Genomic DNA, 19,768 nt, shown 5'->3' with positions numbered 1-19,768 from the left:
AAGGACATCTGTCATGATTGCATAGGTTGGGAGAATGAGCGCTGTCCTCTGTAGAATAAACATGTTGACTTTCAGTTTGAAACAGGAACAGACCTGTCATCCACCCCAGTGTCCTCCCAACATGGACTTTAGTGTCCTCCAGTAGCATCTCCTGACTTCCTCCTTTGCTCCCATCATAACAACTACAGCCACTACAAGGCTCTGTCACTTTAAGGTGAACATGTTATTCTGGGGTATTTGCTGAAACATCTGTTGTTTTTCTTGACAGGACAGTCTCATGTGTAACAGTACAGGTGCATGCACATGTGTTGACACAAACTGACACAGAGTAAGATATGAAGGCATTTCTAGGGACTTGAAAACATCCGGTGTTCTGTACACACAGTGTGTAGTACACATGGACCCTTTTGTTTTGAGGTGGAATAAGATGGCTTCAGTCTACAATCTGTTTGTGACACCTTCTTATCATTGTGTAGCAGTTTTGTTCATGGTTATTTATATTATGAATTATTGTACTGTAAAAATCAAACTCAAGATCAATAAGGAAGATAAAGATAAACTAACTAACTAACTAAGATAAACAACTTTTCATTTACTTACATTTCAAGTGAAATAGCTCAAACATTTTTACACCTACTATGATGCAAAGAGTCAAAATAGATTCTGTAATAAAAGAGAACAAACACCTCTTGACCATAAAAGTGTGTCCTAATGTGCCAAGAATATTCTGCTGTTACAGATGTGATATTTGGACATGCTTTCATGCAGATGGGATGGCTACAGCTTCAGATGTATCAGGTGTGTGTTCTAATTTTTTTTATTATGTGTTTTGAAATAATGCACAAGATAAATACACTGTAGCAGAAGACAAAAACAGTGAGCAGCTGTGGCTTCATTTCAGCGAACACAATGATGACTATTGGTTTCACATCAGTAGCACACGTGGCTGAATCATTTGGGTCATGATGAAACACAACATATGGCTTTCACGTGCCTGATATTCAGATTGTGTCGTCTGCGTGCTGAAGCCAGATGATGAGAGAGAGGGGCAATAACAGAACAGCCATTCCAGCGGTGCCGAGTCCATCAGTGTGACTCCCAGCTGACTGACTGTCTGACACACAGTAGGATGAGAACAGAGAGAGGCTCCGAGTCTAATTTAGCTGTCTACTGTAGCTGGTGTCAGGTTAGAGCTGCTGCGCCGCAGTTGAAGAAAAATGGGAAAGATAAAGAAAACTCTTGAACCAAACAAAAAAGAAATAGAAGTCAGTCATGCATCTAAAAAGGGTAATTTATCTTTCTTCTTTTTTTGAAGCTGCTGCTAAGCAAGTGGCACAGGAACTGTATTCAAACACAAAGAGAAAAATAAATTGTGTTACTCTCTCATAATAGGAGCAGATTTTAATGCTGTGTGGAATCATGAAAAAGATAGGACCGGCATATATGAAAGCAGAGAACAAAAGTCTGCATCAGTAGCCCTGCGTCAATGGGCGTCAGATTTGGGGGTTATAGACATCTGGCGCATGGTCAACCCAACCAAATGTGATTTTTCCCATCTTTCTGCTAGGCACAAATCCTTTTCTAGAATTGATTACATCTTTGCTACTAAAAACGTCTTTTCTAACATTATAGATTGTTCTCTATTGCCTATGACTATTACAGATCATAAGGCGGTTTTCTGCACAGTAGCCATTGACAACATTCCAGCTCGTGCAGCCAGATGGCGGCTTAACACAACCTTACTGAAGAACGAGTCCTTTAGGAGACAATTTGAGGAAAAATGTACAGAATTTATACAGCTCAACAGGGGATCAGTGAGTGACCCTCGGATTCTCTGGGATGCCACGAAGGGATTTGTCCGGAATAATGTTATTTTATTTTCTTCCAATCAAAAAAAGGATAGTCTTCAGAAATTGCAGCAACTCGAATCTAAATATGCAGAGTTGGATCATATATTACAAAATAGTTATTTAGATAGCATAGCCATACAACGAGAGACAGTTAAAAAAGAAATAAATTCCTTAAATAGAGCTCAGTCAGAATTTCTTATGCACAGAGTAAGACAGAAATATTACTTTCATGGATCAAGACCTAGTCATCTGTTAGCTATGAAAATTCGATCTAGTGATCAGTTTGCTGATATTCCAACCATTAAATCTAAAGATGGGATGTTGGTAACAGAACCCAAGCAAATAAACTTGGTATTTCAATCATTTTATGCCGAACTCTATAAATCCGAAGTAGTGTATAATAAATCCACATGTGATGCTTTCCTTAATAATCTAGAACTACCCTGCTTGTCTGAAAAAGAAGCAAAGAGACTGGCAGAACCTATATCATTAGAAGAATTAGAACAAGCTGTGAAAGAGATGCAGGTAGGAAAGTCACCGGGAATAGACGGGATACCTCCTGAATTTATTTTAACATTCTGGGATATTCTTGGTCCTTTACTTTTAGATATGATACATTATTCTATAGAAAAGAGCTCATTTTCAAAGAATATCAATATTGCTTTAATATCCCTATTATTAAAAAAAGACAAGGACCCAACGGAATGCAGCAACTATAGACCTCTTTCGTTACTGAACAGTGATGTGAAGATATACGCCAAGGTACTTGCCCGCAGACTACAGGCTTATATGACTACACTTGTTCACTGCGATCAAACAGGTTTTATTAAATCCCGCCTGGCTAGTGACAATGTTAGACGACTACTACATATTGTGGATTCAGTGAAGAATAGTAACTCAGCAGTGTTGTCTCTGGATGCAATGAAAGCATTTGACCGCTTAGAGTGGTCCTACCTATGGTCTGCACTAGAGAAAATGGGAGTAGGTGAGGGCTTTATATCAATGATCAAAGTATTGTATACTAATCCATCTGCAATGGTTCTGACAGGGAAAAATTGCTCGTCTTTATTTGATGTTTCCAGGTCATCAAGACAGGGCTGTCCACTGAGTCCACTTTTGTTTGCTCTGTCACTTGAGCCACTGGCCCAAGCAGTGCGCCAAGCAGATAATATCCGTCCAATCTCGATTCACGATACCCAACATTCTTTATCTTTATATGCTGACGATATATTATTGTTTTTGGAGGATATAACTAATTCCATCCCTCCATTGATTTCTATATTTGATTATTTTGGTAGTATATCTGGTTTTCAGATCAATTGGCAGAAATCAGCGCTGCTACCACTATCACCAAATAATGCTGGTGTACTGACCAATATACCTTTCCCATTACCGGTAGTCCAGCACTTTACATACCTTGGGATAGAAATATATGCTTCTCTCGAATCTATTGTAAAGAACAACTTCATGGGTGTCTTTAAGAAAATCACGTATGATTTGGACAGATGGAAGACTCTACCAAATTCATTGCAGGCTCGTATAGCTATTATCAAGATGAATGTGCTACCGAGAATTAATTTTGTAAGTTCTATGATACCGCTTGCTCCCCCAGCAGGAAGCTGGGAAAAATTACACAAAGATGTCAATAGATTTATCTGGAGGGGCAAGAGGCCTCGTCTGAAAACTCCAACCATCCAGCGAAATAGACGGGACGGAGGGTTATCTTTGCCCAACTTTAAATTTTACTCTTGGGCTTTTACCCTTCGTTCACTTACTGTTTGGTTTAATCCCACAGCTACTAGCTCGTGGCGCCCATTAGAAGAAAATATAGTGCATCCTTGGTCTCTCAGAGATGTCCTTTTATGTAACTTACCAACCAAAATGTGCAAGTCAAAATTCGGCCCGATTATATTTCACTTGATCTCAACCTGGCGTTGTGTGGAAAAGCTATGTAACATTACAACACAATGGCATTCAAACACCCCAATTTTTAATAATTTTAATCTACGGATTGGGGGTAAACCCATCCAATTCCCACAATGGGGAGATCGGGGGATTCATCTCCTTAGTGATATCTATGATGGAAATGGCCTGTGCACATTTCAACATATTAAATCTAGTTTTAATTTACAGAACACATCTTTCTTTTTTTACTTACAGATTAGAGCTACACTTAAGGCACAAGGATTACCAAGTGATGCCAAGTTATTTGAACATCCCTTGACTGAGCTAATAGATAAATTAAAAACAAGGGGTGTAGTCTCTGCTATATATCAATATATTTTAAAGAAATCATATAAGCCTCTAAGTTTAGATGCAGTATGGGGTAGGGACATATCAGATTGGGATCCAAACTTTGACTGGAATGATGTATGGACTAACGTTCTCTCATCTTCCAGGAATCCAGATCACCAAGCTATTCATTATCAATTTGTACATAGAACTTATCTTACACCCTGCAAGCTCCACCGTATGAAGATCCTGGACAGCTCTTTATGTACTTTATGCTCACAGAATAAGCCAGGAACTTTCATACATATGGTCTGGGAATGCAAACCTGTCATCGAATTTTGGCGGCAGGTTGCAGCTGCATTGTCTTCTTTGACAGCTCAAAATATAACAGCAAACCCTCAAACACTTTTATTAAATAACTTATCCACAATTAATTTATCACAGTGTCAAAAAAGAATATTACTTGCTGGCTTAACAGCAGCAAAAAAGATCATTGCAATGAGATGGAAACCACCGCACACGCTTAACATCTCTCATTGGTATTTGACTTTTCTTGATATTATTTATTTGGAAATATCTACAGCCCGAGTCAATAATGCAAAGCAACAAAATATCTCATCTTGGCACATGGCAGCAGATCAAATCAAATCCAGACTTGCAAGAAGTACTTAAAACGAACACCATGTATTGCAGCTTTCCCTGTCCAGTTCTTATTCTTATTAATCCTGCCTGAATTTTTGTTTATTTACGATTGTTTATTTAGTTATTTGTTTATCTCTAATCACTACTGTTATTCTTATTGTCTTCTTTCCGTTATGATTTCTGTCCATTAAATGGTTAAGGTCCGAAGGGTGGGTGGGGGGTATATGTAAGTATGTGTTGTAATGCTTATTTGACATAACTGTTGATGTCACTACTGCAAATGAAAAAGAAAATATAAAATAAATAAAAAACATTTGATCACAAAAAAAAATAAATTGTGTTACGATTTCTTACTTCCATGAGGGAAATAAGGACTGAGAATTATTGCAGAAGACCAGATATTTTTGTTTTATCCAAAAGCAATGGTGATATCATGATAACATGCTATTACTGAGTAAAAGCATTATAATGAAATGTAAAAAAAAAAAATATATATATATATATATAACGCATTATAACTACTTAGGAACGTATAATGAGTTATAATGCAGTTATAGCACTGTATAGCTATAGTTATAAACACTCATAAATGATCATAATGCTTTATAACAACAAGCATAACACACTATAGAGCATTATAACTCTATTATAACACTTGCCCTGAAGCCATTATAAAATGCGCTATGATGTGTGTTATGCTTATTGTTATGAAGCCTTATGATAATTTATGAGTGTTTATAATGATAGTAATACACATTTATAAGCCAATTATAACACATTATAACTATATTATAATGCATTATCGATGTGGGCATTGTCAGTGAGTTACTAACAATTATAACGTTTTATAATACTTGACCTAATAATAATAATAATAATAATTGACCTTATAAGTCATGATAAAATGCTTTATAGTGTGTTATGATTATTGTTATAAAGAATTATTATCATTTATGAGTGTTCATAACTATAGTTATACAGTGCTATAAGTGCATTACTCATAAGTATGGTTATAATGCGTTATAGAAATAGGTGTAAAACAAAGTGTTACCAAAAAATCAATAATTGTTTATTATCATATATATTATCATGACTTATCAATAATTAAAAAGCCACTCCTGGATCATATATATCACCATAATTAGATAATGATTAGATAATTTGATAATCAGATAATTATTTGCTTTCCAGTCAGTCAGTAATCAGTTAAGCTTGGTACTGATTATATCAGTCTTCTCATTCAGCTCCAGATTGAGGGTGAACATGTGAATTCCCTGTCTTTTCCTCCCTCAATAAACTGATATACATGGTGATATCAGTGAATAAAGAGGCTAACCAAGTGATTACAACACCTCTGGTTTAAATGGCCTTTTTCTAATAATATACAATGAAGGTTTGATTTAAACATTCACCTCATATTTTGTATATTTTTTATTTTCTTATAGAGTTCTATGTAGCCTAATGTATATCCACATTCAGATGGTAGTAGTGCACACCCCACTACAACCTCAGAGACGAGCTGCTGCTGGTGCTTGTAGATGAAGTGTCTCACTTACTGTAAAGGGCACTACACGACAAGTGATCGTTTGATGTGGGCCTGTGGTTGTATCTTCCCTTTTAAAAGCACATATATAGCGTAGCTGAGGGTCGCTGAAATATTCAGAGGCAAAGAGTAAAGCAACTTTTATGTGCTGTCGGAAAGTTGGATATTCAGTCTTTTACTTGCTTTGTTTTATCCCAGTCAAGTTGTCTCTTTGTCTCTCTCCAGGAATCAGTAAAGACATGTATCCCCTAATAAGCCGGCTTCTTCTTCAGAGGAGATTCAAATCAGACACTCTATTAACACAATTCCCACTTCCTCATTATTTCGCCCTCAAACTGTGTCCCTATTGTATGTACATCTGTGGTTGCTCTTCTGATGTGCTATTGGGGTTCATGGTGCACGGGGCAGAGCAATCTGCAGAGCATTAAATAATGCAGAGCTCTGTCTGATGTGGGGCACACCATTACTGCACCAGCACAGCTCCTCTCCCTCATCATCATATCTATTCCTCCCCATCCCCCTCCGATCTGGCACATCCTCATTCTCACACACACATACACACAACTGGAGCGGTCTCACTCTCTGATTGTATCCCTGTGTCTGACTTGATGTCTGTCTTTGCCTCTGTTAGTCTGTGACGTTCCCTTCGTCTCTGGCTTTAATTTGGTCTTTTTTTTTTCTTTTTTTTTTATCTCGAGTGAATCTTTCCATGACATGGCTGTCTGTCTGTCTCTGAGTTTCTCATTTTACAGACACACACAGCCACACACACAGCAAGGTACAAAAACCAGTGTGAGATCAAATGCAAGCACATGAAAAATGTAAATACACAGCTTTTCTCCAATATGTGATGCCTTATTCCCCAAATATTCCTTGCTATATCAGCCTGATTACACTAACTAGCACCCTGCTGATGGCAAACATTCTCAAGAAATAGATTAGATACGATTTTATATTTGTCATTAATTAGTTGCAGTAAAACATGCAACAAAAGAGACAGGTGTCAGGAGCCTGCACACACAGCAGCACCTGTTGAAGAAGGCTTAAGTTTAACAACAATGTGAATCTGACAGAAACTAATTTCAAAAGCAATTGCTCCAAAATCTAATTCATAGAATCCCATGTTTGCCTCCTGCACCAGCAGTGATACATCCAGCAGCAAACTGGGTGAGGAGATAATAATATCTAAGACAATTTCATGCTTGTGAAGCAAATTCCAAAACAGAAAAATGATATTTCCCAAATTATTTTCTCCTGTGCTGCTGTATCACAAGATGAGAGCTGAGATCTGTACAGATCTCCCCTGAGTGTTAGTACAGTAGGTTCTCTGGATGGCTGCATAAGGCAGGCTCCAAAAGCCAGTCAATCCCCAAGGACTCGAGTTTTAAAATGCCCAACTTGAAAGCAGTTTTACAGCCTGCTATAAAAACAGTCAGGTTCCTCCTTTAGGACAACTGTAGGGAGGGTGAATGTTTATGTAACTCACTCTTTCAAATTGTATTAAGGCTTAAAGTTCTGCATAATTGAGGGTGTGCCGCTTTGAGTGACAGGTGCGTGAGCGTAAACCTGCCACAAGCCGGCGTGTACTGAAGTCTCAGCGCCACACACACACAATTCTTTGCCCATTTTTGGATTAGCGTTGGAGTTTGGCAGAGTTGGGCACTGGCAGGATGTCGACAGCACAGCAGAGCAGCTCACTCTGTTTCAAAACCACTCCTTGGAAATCAGTAGGTGACATCACAGAGGTTACGTCCATCTTAATTTACCATCTCTTAGCTAGACATGTTCAGAAAATGTGCTAATGAATTGACTTTTTAGATGCGCTGTCTTCATGATTTCATCACTGTCACTGACAGAAACAGCAACAGGATCTGTGACTGATGAGTTGTTCTCTGCTCAGCTGTGGTTCTAGTTACATCACTGAAAGACAACTGAGGGATCAGCTCGTAAAACCACCTGGATTTCAACCAAGGGAGCCTGCACATACAGATTTAAAAATCTGTAATGTCTGAATTGACAATTGACAAAATTGTCAATTCTCACATTTTGGGGGCCGGAAAGGCAAAGTGATATTTCCATGATATGTCCCCTTCAAAACCCCTGTATGGAGCTTTGAACTGGATACGCAAAAGTCTCTGGTTTCTGCTGATGTGTCTCTGTTACCTACAACAGCAAATGAGCCCATCAGTGTGAAGATACGCTATTTCTAAGTAGTCTAATTCTACAGTATACCTCTGGAAGGCATGGTCGGGTCGGACCACTGACGAAACGATACGAATAGATACATTATGCTGCTAAAAAAAAGACAAAACAAGTCCTGTCTTCTTTCCGACGTTTCCAAAACAAATCTACACGCACCGGCCAGACAAACGTCTTCATGACGGTGGGAAATGCAGTCTTCATTCCGCCAAAATCAACACTAATGAAAAGTCTGTACTGTACAGGGGCTTTAAATTGAAACCTTACCCAAACCTAAAACATACTGCAGGAGGGTCCTGGGACTTGTCTTTCAAAAGTATTTGTTCATTTTACTAAAAATCCTCTTCAACCTCTTCATCTTTTGAAACATCTCAACATAGTATGCTTTTAAAATACCAGTGCAGCACAACAATACCAAACCTTTCATATGCCATGCTTTGCTCTTTTCCTGTGATCTTTTGTGCTTTCTCTCCCTTTGTTCTTGTTTTTGCATTTTCATTCGTTCACATCACAAATAACTCCTTTTCTACACCACTCAAGCCTCTTAAGTTTATACTTTGTGTTTTTTTTTCTCCTCTTGTCTCTAATCTTCAAGATCGTGGAGGGTTTCTCTACACTTTCACTCAAATCTGATCAAAGTTAATTCTGAGAAGCTCCACGTGCTCAGTGCCCAATTACTGATTCAAACATGGAGACGAGCACATGTGATCACAGGCGCACATAGACATAGATTAACCACACTGATCACAGGCAAAGAAGAACATTTTTAAAATCATATCCAATTAGGAAGACTGTCGTTTTCAAGATGAAAACACCAATTATGTCAAACCTCTGTGATAAATATGACAATGGCAGTCTCTGCTGGTATCCACAGTGACATATCAGCTTTTTTTAATTTATCCATTCAAACACAATATCATCCTGTGTTTTCTCACCTCGAGAAAATTTACTCTCCCTGCCCTGAATTCCCATCTGATCATCTCTTAATTCTGCAGCAGGTCACACACTTACAAACAACAGTACAACAGACGCAGGGAGAGAAGCAGGGAGCCAATGGATGACTCATAGAACAGGATAACACTCTAGAGGAGCGCTGTTGTGTTTGATCATTAAGATCCCAGGAGAGGACACACACACACACACACACACACACACACACACACACACACACACACACACACACACACACACACACACACACACACACACACACAGAAACACACAGTACTGTTTCTCTGGCTCTAATGCAGCAGGAAGGTTCATCTGCTGCATAATAACACCAAGATGTAACACCGCAAGATTCAAAACAAGAAATATGGTAATAATGTGTGAGAGACATATTGTGACTATTGTCAGCTGTCAGTGTGTGGGTCCATACACCTGCATTATTAACACAGCGGGGAGAAAAAAATAACCTCACAATGACACATTTTAGAGATTCATTTCCCGCCTGGATACAAAAACCTAATCCCCCGAGGTTAAACAATTATTTTTATGTTCAGAATTGGTTTTGGTTGGTGATGATGTTGGGAACAGATGAATCAGGGATACAGTCTGTTTGCAGCTGCCTCTCTTTCCCAAATACTGTACTGTACTGTATGTCCGACTGAGATCAGATTGACTAAAGATCTGCATAGAAAACTACAGACAACCCTGTCAAAATAACAACAGTGCAACACTGAGGGGACTGAGGTCACTCATACAGTAGTGTGTGAAATACTCCACAGCACCTTTGACTCTTGCAGTTACATCTTAACCCTCCTGTTGTCCTTCTGGGTCAAATTGACCCAATCTGTTCCCTTCCTCCATCCTCCCTTCTTTCCTTCCTTCTTCCTTCTTTTCACAATCCTTCCTTCCTTCCCTTCGTCCTTACTTCTTCTTCCTTCCTCTTTTGATCCAATTGACCCGATCTGTTCCCTATACCTCCATCTTTCTTTCCTTCCTTTTTCCATTCCTTCCTTCCTTCCTTCCTTCCTTCCTTCCTTCCTTCCTTCGTCCTTACTTCTTCCTTCCTTTTTGAACCAATTTGTTCCCTCCCTCCTTCTATCTTTCCTTTCTTTTCCCCTTCCTTCTTTTCTCCCATCTTTCCCTTTGTCCTTCCTTCCTTCCTTCCCTTCGTCCTTACTACTTCCTCCCTTTTTGACCCAATTGTCCCAATCTGTTCCCCCCTCCATCTTTCTTTCCTTTTCCCTTCCTTCTTTCCACAATCCGTTTTCCCTCCCTTCCTTCCTTCCCTTTGTCCTTACTTCTTCCTTCCTTTTTGACCCAATCTGTTCCCTCCCTCCTTCTATCTTTCCTTTCTTTTTCCCTTCCTTCTTTCCTCCCATCTTTCCCTTTGTCCTTCCTTCTTTCCTTCGTCCTCCCTTCCTCCCTTTCTTCCTTGACCCAGGAGGGTTAATCAGTGACCCCTGACCTGACCTGTGGGCCAATACAGTCAAATGTGCTCTGACTGCTGCTGAGCTGCTTGGGCAAAGACTACATTAAGCTACATACATCTCACATATAAATGAAATAAATAAATACAGACACAGAGACAGGTGCAGATTCTGCACAGAGAGGCTCTCCACCTGGTTCCAGTAAATTATTTCCTCTTGTCTCTTCTCTTGCTCGGTGGCACAGGCATTCATCCCACCTCTCCAAAACTGTGCAGAGTATTACACACAGCTGGATGCCCTCATTCATTATTCATATCTTCAAACAGGATTTAACTATTAACTGACCTTGTGTGTGTTTCTGACACCGTGGAGCTCCTCTGAAAGATTAGCAGAGTACCAGCAGTCTAGAAAATCTCTCCACATGTCATTCTGTTCTGGGATTTCACGCCTGGACAGCTGATATCTTGTGTGTGTGTGTATGCGTGTGAGTATGTTTGTGTTTGTAATGAAGTGTCTTACCAGGTGATGATTGATCACTGGATGCCACTAAAGTGGCAGGAGTGGGTCTGCGTCTTCTGATCTGAAAAAGTAGAACAGTTTCATGACGTTTATCCCTCAGGTGGAAAAAAAAAAAAACACAGGCTCCATGACAGTAAAGTTAAGATGCTTTTGAAACCAAGAATATCAAGACCCTTTGTTCAAACATTTTTTAAACATTGAGCGATAAATTTCAAGCACATTTCAGGCTCTAATTTACCCACTAATGCACTATATAGGTTATATCCAATCCACCAATCAAAATGCTAAGCAGTGCACTGAAATTTGCATTCTCTTATTTCTGAAGCAGTCTGGGTGAGTCTGGCACCGTTCCCTCATGACCTGGATTATGGCAGTCATTACCCAGACCAGCATCACTCTCTGTCCCTCATGATGCCTGCAGCCGTACTGCAGCCTGTGTGATCCATGTTTGGGTGTCTTACAGTCTGAGTGCTGGCTGCGCAGGGAGATCAGCAGGGCAGCCTGCCATCACCTACTACTCCCTGCTTGGCTCGCGACTAGTAGAGTGTGGCAGCAGCCATGAGGCATTCTGGGATAGTATATGAAAAGATATGCACATTTCACTGAGCCGCATCAGCACTATTCAAACGTATAGCCTAGCTGTTAGAAAGCCGAGCCAGTGGGTATGAAAACTGAAGGTCTGACACAAAATGTATTGAATGTGTTACAAACAGGTTGAAAATGCCATAAGGTGTTTGAGAAATACTAAAAAGAAAAACTTTACAATTCATTTTACTGTATTATAATTAAAATAGGGATACATGTTTGCAATATAAAACAGGTTAGGCTCTTTTTCCCAAACTCCCCAAACATCACTGTATATTTATAGTCTGTGGTCCATTAATATGTATTTTCCACAAATGTGTGGCTGCTAGTTGGTAAAATGATGCAATTTAGATCTAGGGCTCTACGCCAGGATATTTCAGCCCACACACAACATGCATTTTGATACACAGGGAAAGACGATAACAAAGATTATAAACTGACACATGAAACAAATAGAATGGTCTAAAATATTATTTTCATCCCATGAGCTGAGGGACGCTTTCAGAGGCAAACAAGAGCCGCCTGGGTCTGCAGCTTTCAAATTAAATTCAGAACGGCATCTATGTATTTTTGAGGGAAAGTGATTAACAGAGATTAATTTTCAGTTGCCTCCAGGATCAAGTGATTACATTTCTGCTATAGTGCTGCCTAAACCTAAGAGCCTAAAACGTAGGAGTTTAAATAGACGGCCCATTATTCATGATAACACACAAACACACTCTCTCCTTGCGCATGGTTGACAGGTTGCTGACGAAGACTGAAAGTCATGTGAGCTCCAGTCCTCCATACATCTTTTCTAAATGTTGCTGGTGCACATAAAAAGCAGTTTTCCTTTGGTTGACACAATACAACATCACAGCCGTTTTACAAAATGTTCCCACTTGGTTTAAAAAAAAAGAGAAGGCGTTTAAAGGTTTGAGCAAGAGTGAAAGGTGTACTGTATGTATGTATGTATGTATGTATGTATGTATGTATGTATGTATGTATGTATGTATGTATGTATGTATGTATGTATCTATCTATCTATCTATCTATCTATCTATCTATCTATCTATCTATCTATCTATCTATCTATCTATCTATCTATCTATCTATCTATCTATCTATCTATCTATCTATCTATCTATGTCTCTCATCAGATGTACAACTAGTCCATGATCAGTAGATCGGCATAAACAACCATAATTTAAGTATTGTAACAATAACATTTTGTGCTTTGATGTCAGTACAGTTCAGTACAATAATCCTCTCTTCTCCAGTTGAAACCAAAGGAGAAAACAGGAACCACCTCTGAAACATGCCCCAGCCCCAAGGGAATACAACTACTGAAATCACCTTCCACATTGTTTTTTTGGGCTTGTACCATTCTGCCATTTTTCACTCAATTTAACCTTTCTGCTGTTGTTTGTCTGCCTGTTTTTTGTCCTTTCTTTTGCCACAGCATCCAAATAGCTTTTCATTTATAGACAACCTTTTACTGTAATGTTACAAGCCAGCTCAGAAACAACTGAATCAGGACAGAGGTTGCTCTGGATGTTTTTCTAACCTGTCATCATTTAGATGAGTCCTGAAAGGTTTCGTGGAACCTGTACAACGCAAATCTCGTCTAAAGTAATTTGCGAAAAGCTGTAATTAGAGCTCCTGAACTCACGAGAGGACGGTACAGTAGTTGATACCATCTGAAGCCTGTAGAGAAATCCACTGTGATGCCAAGAGAAAAGCCTGTTGACAGACTGTGGAGCACCAATCAGCTGAGAGAGTGGGTGGGGCCAGTTGCTGATGGCTACAGGTTGTCTCCAGGGAAACTGCTCCAGAAAATGTTGCACAGAAGACCTCATCAACATCTACTGCTCTAAGTTTTGACCGAGAAAATCTCTAACTACAGTGAATCGAACTCTTCTACTTATGGCAGGGTTTATGTTGAGATAAGAGATAAATAAATACTACCTGTAGACATCTCTGTATCATTTACAGCCATACACATCTAAAACATATTCTCTCCATTGATTGCCCAATTTATTACACAGTTAATTAAATCAGCTTTTAACCTAGCTATTTTTCTCCATTTTCATCACAGTGGTTGTTGACATTGTGTTTATCCTGTATTAGTAAATTACTTTATTCAAACTCGGTTGTTGTCCTGTTCTTTTAATAGAGATCAGAGATCCATTAGACTGATTGGAGTTATGTTATTACAGTAAATTAGTTTTTTCACATTAAAGCTCTTTCCTTAGTAAGTAAGAAGGGTGAATAAGGCTTTTTAATTTAAAAATGTGGCCTCTGTAACTATACAACAGTCACCTGAGATAGACATATACACACATATACACATTTGAGATGCTTGATGTGAAACCTAAACGCATGCTTTACATTAGCTATAACAACAGTACATACAGATGTAACTTGAGGAATAATGTGCAGTAATGAAAATTAGCAGTCAGCAGAATCTTGGTGCTGTGGTCTAATTAGTCATTAAAGTGATAGTTCACCATTTTGGAAAATTGGCCCATTGCCATAATCCCTATAGTCTTGGGAGTAGGTCCATTGTTTTCAAGGCAAATTCAGAGACTGCTTGCCAAAAAACTGCTCCCAACGGGAATGCACATCAGCGGTTTTGCATGAATTTACCTCAAAAACAACTCTGTCTCGTAACGCTCCGTTATTATCTCATAGTGTGGTGAATGTGCAGGTCACAACTTGTCCACCAGAGCGTTTTGGAGTTGTTGGATTGTGTATTTGATGACTTTGAGGGAAACCAAGAAATCCCATTTGCCTCCATAGCATAGCTCTGAGCAGCTTGCGGCTCTGCTCCACTGTTCTAAAAATAGCTTGCACTGACAATTAAAGGTAACAAACCTACTGCTATGACTATAGAGATTATGTGGCAATGGGCCAATTTGCCAAAATGTTGAACTATCCTTTTAAATCTCCATTACCTTTAAAATCATAGTCAACAGGAAGCTAAACAGGAAGGCTGTGAACAAGAAGGTGCCCTTTCTTTCCTTCAACATGCAGGCACAGGTGTCTTAACTGCTTTTTACCCTTTTCTTCCAAGAAAAGCGCTGACCTCATATCCTGAGATGAGAGTCAGCTATTGTGTTCCCTGCCTCCTGCTGATTTCCCTTTGTGTCTCTGGTGGTAATATCCTCACACGGGTAGAGACAGATTTTTGTTTCCGAGAGAATCCGCAGTCGAGTCACATGAAAACCACAAATAAAATCAGGTACACCCACGATGCAGTGAGCGAGCCAGTAGGCAAAACACACACATACATATGCTGAAGCTTTGCACCTGCCTGCGCCCACATACAGCACAGTATGTGGTGTTGTGTGAATGGAAATGTATCTTCAGTCATATTCAGATATTTATACAACTTAACTGTTTCATTAGTTATTTTGTGGTGGTAATATAATTGCTGGATGAATTACAGAAAAAAAAAATATATATATTTTTTATTTGTGAATATTCCTATAGACCAGAGCAGCATTTATGCAAAAGAGAGTGACTGATAAAAATCTAGACGCACCCTAGCGGCAGCAAATATATTTGCTCCACAGGTCAGTCTAGAAACGAGCCATAGGAACTTTTTGAATCTTAAACACCGTTTGTGTTCACCAATCACAGCGCTCTATCTGTTTAGAGAGTCGTTGGGCGGGCTTAACGCGATGACGACATACTTGCGACGGTGAAAAACATGACAAGATGGCTTTGGCGAAGGAATCGCTTGAATCGCCGTTGGCATCAACTTTGAAAGAATTAAACTTGTCATTTTTTTAAAAAGTTGAGCAAGAAACTGCACTGAAGTCATTCATTTCAAAGAAGGATGTATTTGGTGTTTTGCCGACAGGATATGGGAAAAGTTTAATCTACCGACGTCATCCTGCTCTTTGCTCTGATTAGTCGTAGCGCTACCCTATTAGTCCAGTCATTTTATGAGAAAAGGTTAAACAAATTGCAACAGAAGCAAACTCAACTGAGTTTGTATCCTCAGCATGTCCTGATTGAGGGAAAAAAAGCCCCGAAGAATCCCATTAGGGGAAAGTTTTGAAAAACACCCAAACATATCCTATTTATACGCATATAAAAAATTTTTTTCACATGAGTAGGGTAAAATTTTTAACCTTTAGATATCTCCATGAAAATTACTGAGTTGATTACTTACATTAAGACAAACAAAAAATGTATTACAAGTTTTTTGAAATTCTTTGTTAACATGAGCAAATTTGCATAAATCTGCATAAATTTTCATAAATCGCACCGTTTTAACGGCACATGTATATATGAAGTTGCTGTGGTGGTACCGGCATGAAAATTGGAGTGAGTTGACTCCATCGGTCAACCGACAAGTTGACCAATTTAAATTTCAAGATGACTGTAAAATCCCCTGATTCGCACAAACTGAAATACGCTGCTATGGCCGGGTTTTGGTTGATTTTTCAAGACAGCCACATCCTTAGTAGAGCAGGTATGACATGAGCCAACAGTGCATAATCCAATTACGTATGGCTAATTTGCATACATACAGCACCTGATCTAAACATTGGGTAGAGCAGATGAAAATGTCTTGTTCAATCTTGTTAATATTACAGTTAAAAAACTTAAGGAATGGAACCAATTTAGGCCCATGAGCATTAATAGAGACGGAGCATGTCATACCTGCTCTACTAAGGATGTGGCTGTCTTGAAAAATTGCAGTCATCTTGAAATTTAAAGTGGTTTCGTGTTGGTTGACCAATGGAGTCAACTCATTCCAATTTTCATGCCGGTACCACCACAGCAACTTCATATATACATGTGCCGTCAAAACGGTGCAATTTATGCAAATTTATGCAGATTTATGCAAATTTGCTCATGTTAACAAAGAATTTCAAAAAACTTGTAATACATTTTTTGTTTGTCTTAATGTAAGTAATCAACTCAGTCATTTTCATGGAGATATCTAAAGGTTAAAAATTTTACCCTATTCATGTGAAAAAATTTTTTTATATGCGTATAAATGGGATATGTTAGGGTGTTTTTCGAAACTTTCCCCTAATGGGATTCTTCGGGGCTTTTTTTCCCTCACTCAGGACATGTTGAGGATACAAAATCAGTTGAGTTTGCTTCTGTTGCAATTTGTTTAACGTTGACCCCTTTTTTGGCCTAAAATTACTGGACTATATTGCGTGCAGAGGCAGTTTGAAAGACAGCCTTCATCCCGCCCCCTGGATTGAGCCAAGATCTACCGGTCGTTGCCAGACTAGACATTTTAATGATATAGTCTGGCTTGTCAGACTAAGTGACTGAGGCATCCTGGGTAATTTAGGGGCAGCGCCCGGCATCCCTCCATTGAAAAGTTCAGCCTAACTGGCTTGACAAACTAACTAACAAAAAGTTGACTATTGACAGGCTATTTACAGACAACACTTAGCCAAAACCTACCTGGTGATTCGGACAAATACGTGTAGATGTCCGGGTAAGACATTTCTGGCCACTGTGTGGGGTCATTGTTCCAGTTAGATTGTGGGAGGCTAAATGAGCATACCGGTAGATTAATTCATTGTAATTTTTCAAGATAGCGTGAACGGTCGGTTTCAAGGAGGGCGTCAAAATAATTACGAGACATAGTGCTACAAAAGAAACAAAACATAAAATAATTGATTGTTAGTGAGTTAGTCTACGCTCCATCAAAACACAAATAGCCACTGAGTGTAGACCTGAGGGAATTCAAAAATGCCGGGCGCTGTCCCTAAATTACCCAGGATGCCTCAGTCATTCTCATTTGCCTAAAGATGTCACTCTGGTCTATGTGGTTGGGGTGAATGAGTACATGCAAAGACCAGGGGCCCTAAACATAAGGAAACAGGTTGTGTCTGTAAGTCACCATTTTTGTAGCTTGTTAGATAGGCCTACTTACGTAATTTACCAACATTACAAGAACAATAATAAAGGCAAAAAGAAAGCCAAAAAATATACTTAAAAAAAAGAAAAAGAACAAGTAATCTGGTTGCAATAACTCCTCCTTCAAAACGTGTGTTCTTGTGATAATTAGTAGAATATAAATATAGTTTCTTGGAGACAGGGTCGAATGGGGCACAAAACAGATTCTCCCACTCACGGTTACATCTTGGACAAGCTTTTCGAGTCCAGAAACAGAAATAGCGATGACTATCCCTCTCTCTGTCTACATGCTGGAACTTACATGCACCTTTTCTCTGCAACGAAGAAGTCACACTTCTTCCACAGGGAAACTAAAACCTTACACGGGAGGCAAAATCCAATAACAAGTAATCACCGGAGCTGCCTTTGAGTTATGGTGAGATGCCAGGTGTGTGAACTGCAGCCAACTGATTTAGACACAGCATCGATATAGGCTACAACACAACACACTGGTTTGGGACTATGGTCTGTTCTCATCTTGACGATACTTAGAGCTTAAAGCGTCTTTGAAGGATGGTGATCTTGCAAATCTTGTTACTTTCGAATAAACACTTTGCTGAAATCACTGAGTAATTCACTCAAAAACCTCGTCACTGCCAGGGATCTCACTTGAGAAATTACCCACCCTCACACTATGGCCCACATGCTCCATGGGTGGTGAAATACAAATTAGTTCTGACTCAAAGCTAAATTTCAGTGCAACCTGAATCAGTTCCATTGTGGAGGATCCATGGACTTTCATGCAACCTCACGCCTACATCTTTAAGCTGCCAGCAGCAGCAGGCAACAACCAAGTTACAGAATCGAATTTAAAAGGAAGGTTCAAAATGTACATGAACATGAGTTACCCAGCGTGAGCAGACAGTAATTCATGTTCATTTCACCTGGAGAATGGATCAGAAGGCGTGACATCAGTCTGCCAGAAACATCAGCCAACTCAACTTTTGCTGTGTTTATGTGTACAGTAGGTTTGTTGTGGACATACTTGTTTTTAGACTTTGAAAACTTAAAGGGATACTTCACCCAAAATCAAAAAATTCACCAATTTTCTACTCACCGAGAACTTCCGGAGTTATCAAAACACTTTTGAAATTCCAGGGAGGGTCCGGCTGGCAACGGATTTTCACATAATGGCGGCGGATAGAGCTCACTTTTGAATCGTCCAAAACACACACTATGAAACATCCAGATACCTCCGTACCGTACTGCTCGTCTGTACTGACCCAAGTGTCTCGAAGCCGCGACTTGAAAAAGTTGTTCGGAAAAAATTAATTTGATCTCTGTTTTTATCCTTGTTGTAGCAGTAGCTCCCAGTGGCTGCGAGAGATGCGCAAGATTTGCTGCAAGATGTTCTGTGCTTACATCATACATCCAATGATGAACGAACATCTTGCAGCAAATCTCGCGCATGTGCACAAACATCAACAGAGCCACTGGGAAGACTTTCGTATACCCATTTCAAGCAGCACAACAGGTTATTCTCATGACTGTAGAGAGACTAATTTTTTTTAATGTCTTCACCCAGGATTTACTCAATGAAATTTTACTGATTGTTGTGCAAGTTGTGTATCTCAGGGTCAGAGGGGACATAGAGATACACTGCTATGTTATCGTTATGATCATTATTGATCATTGTTGGGGGGGGGGGGGGGGGGTGAACTCCAAAAGTGTTTTGATAACTCTGAACGTTCTCCGAACCCTTCCTTGGCATGACGTTATTAATTTTGGGTGAAGTATTCCTTAAAAAAGTGAATTATTTAAGCCCTCCTGTCCTAGTACAATTAAACAAAGTGTCTCAACCTGCTTTAAAATTACAATGGTCACACTTCGTTAGTCTCTGGGGAAGTTTGACTTTGAAACAAAACCATTTTAAATGATAATTCATCAGGCTCTGTACAGTCCCC

General features: G+C 39.3%; 1 protein-coding gene across 3 annotated transcripts in view; it reads right to left on the bottom strand.

Annotated features, from left to right (window-relative positions):
- Positions 1–19,768, bottom strand: part of LOC146988001 (protein phosphatase 1 regulatory subunit 1A-like) — a 42,989-nt gene that overhangs the window by 9,983 nt on the left and 13,238 nt on the right. For all 3 annotated transcript variants that reach the window (XM_085777568.1, XM_085777569.1, XM_085777570.1), the window contains exon 3: positions 11,361–11,421. In XM_085777568.1, coding sequence (XP_085633694.1) covers positions 11,361–11,421 — 61 coding nt within the window. The remainder of the gene's footprint in view (positions 1–11,360; positions 11,422–19,768) is intronic.

This window comes from Trachurus japonicus, chromosome 5, assembly GCF_045865225.1.
Source record: "Trachurus japonicus isolate A0001 chromosome 5, Traja_1.0".
Lineage (NCBI taxonomy): Eukaryota > Metazoa > Chordata > Actinopteri > Carangiformes > Carangidae > Trachurus > Trachurus japonicus.
The sequence above is the reverse complement of the archived record's forward strand: the minus strand, read 5'-3'. Positions and strand labels throughout refer to the sequence as shown.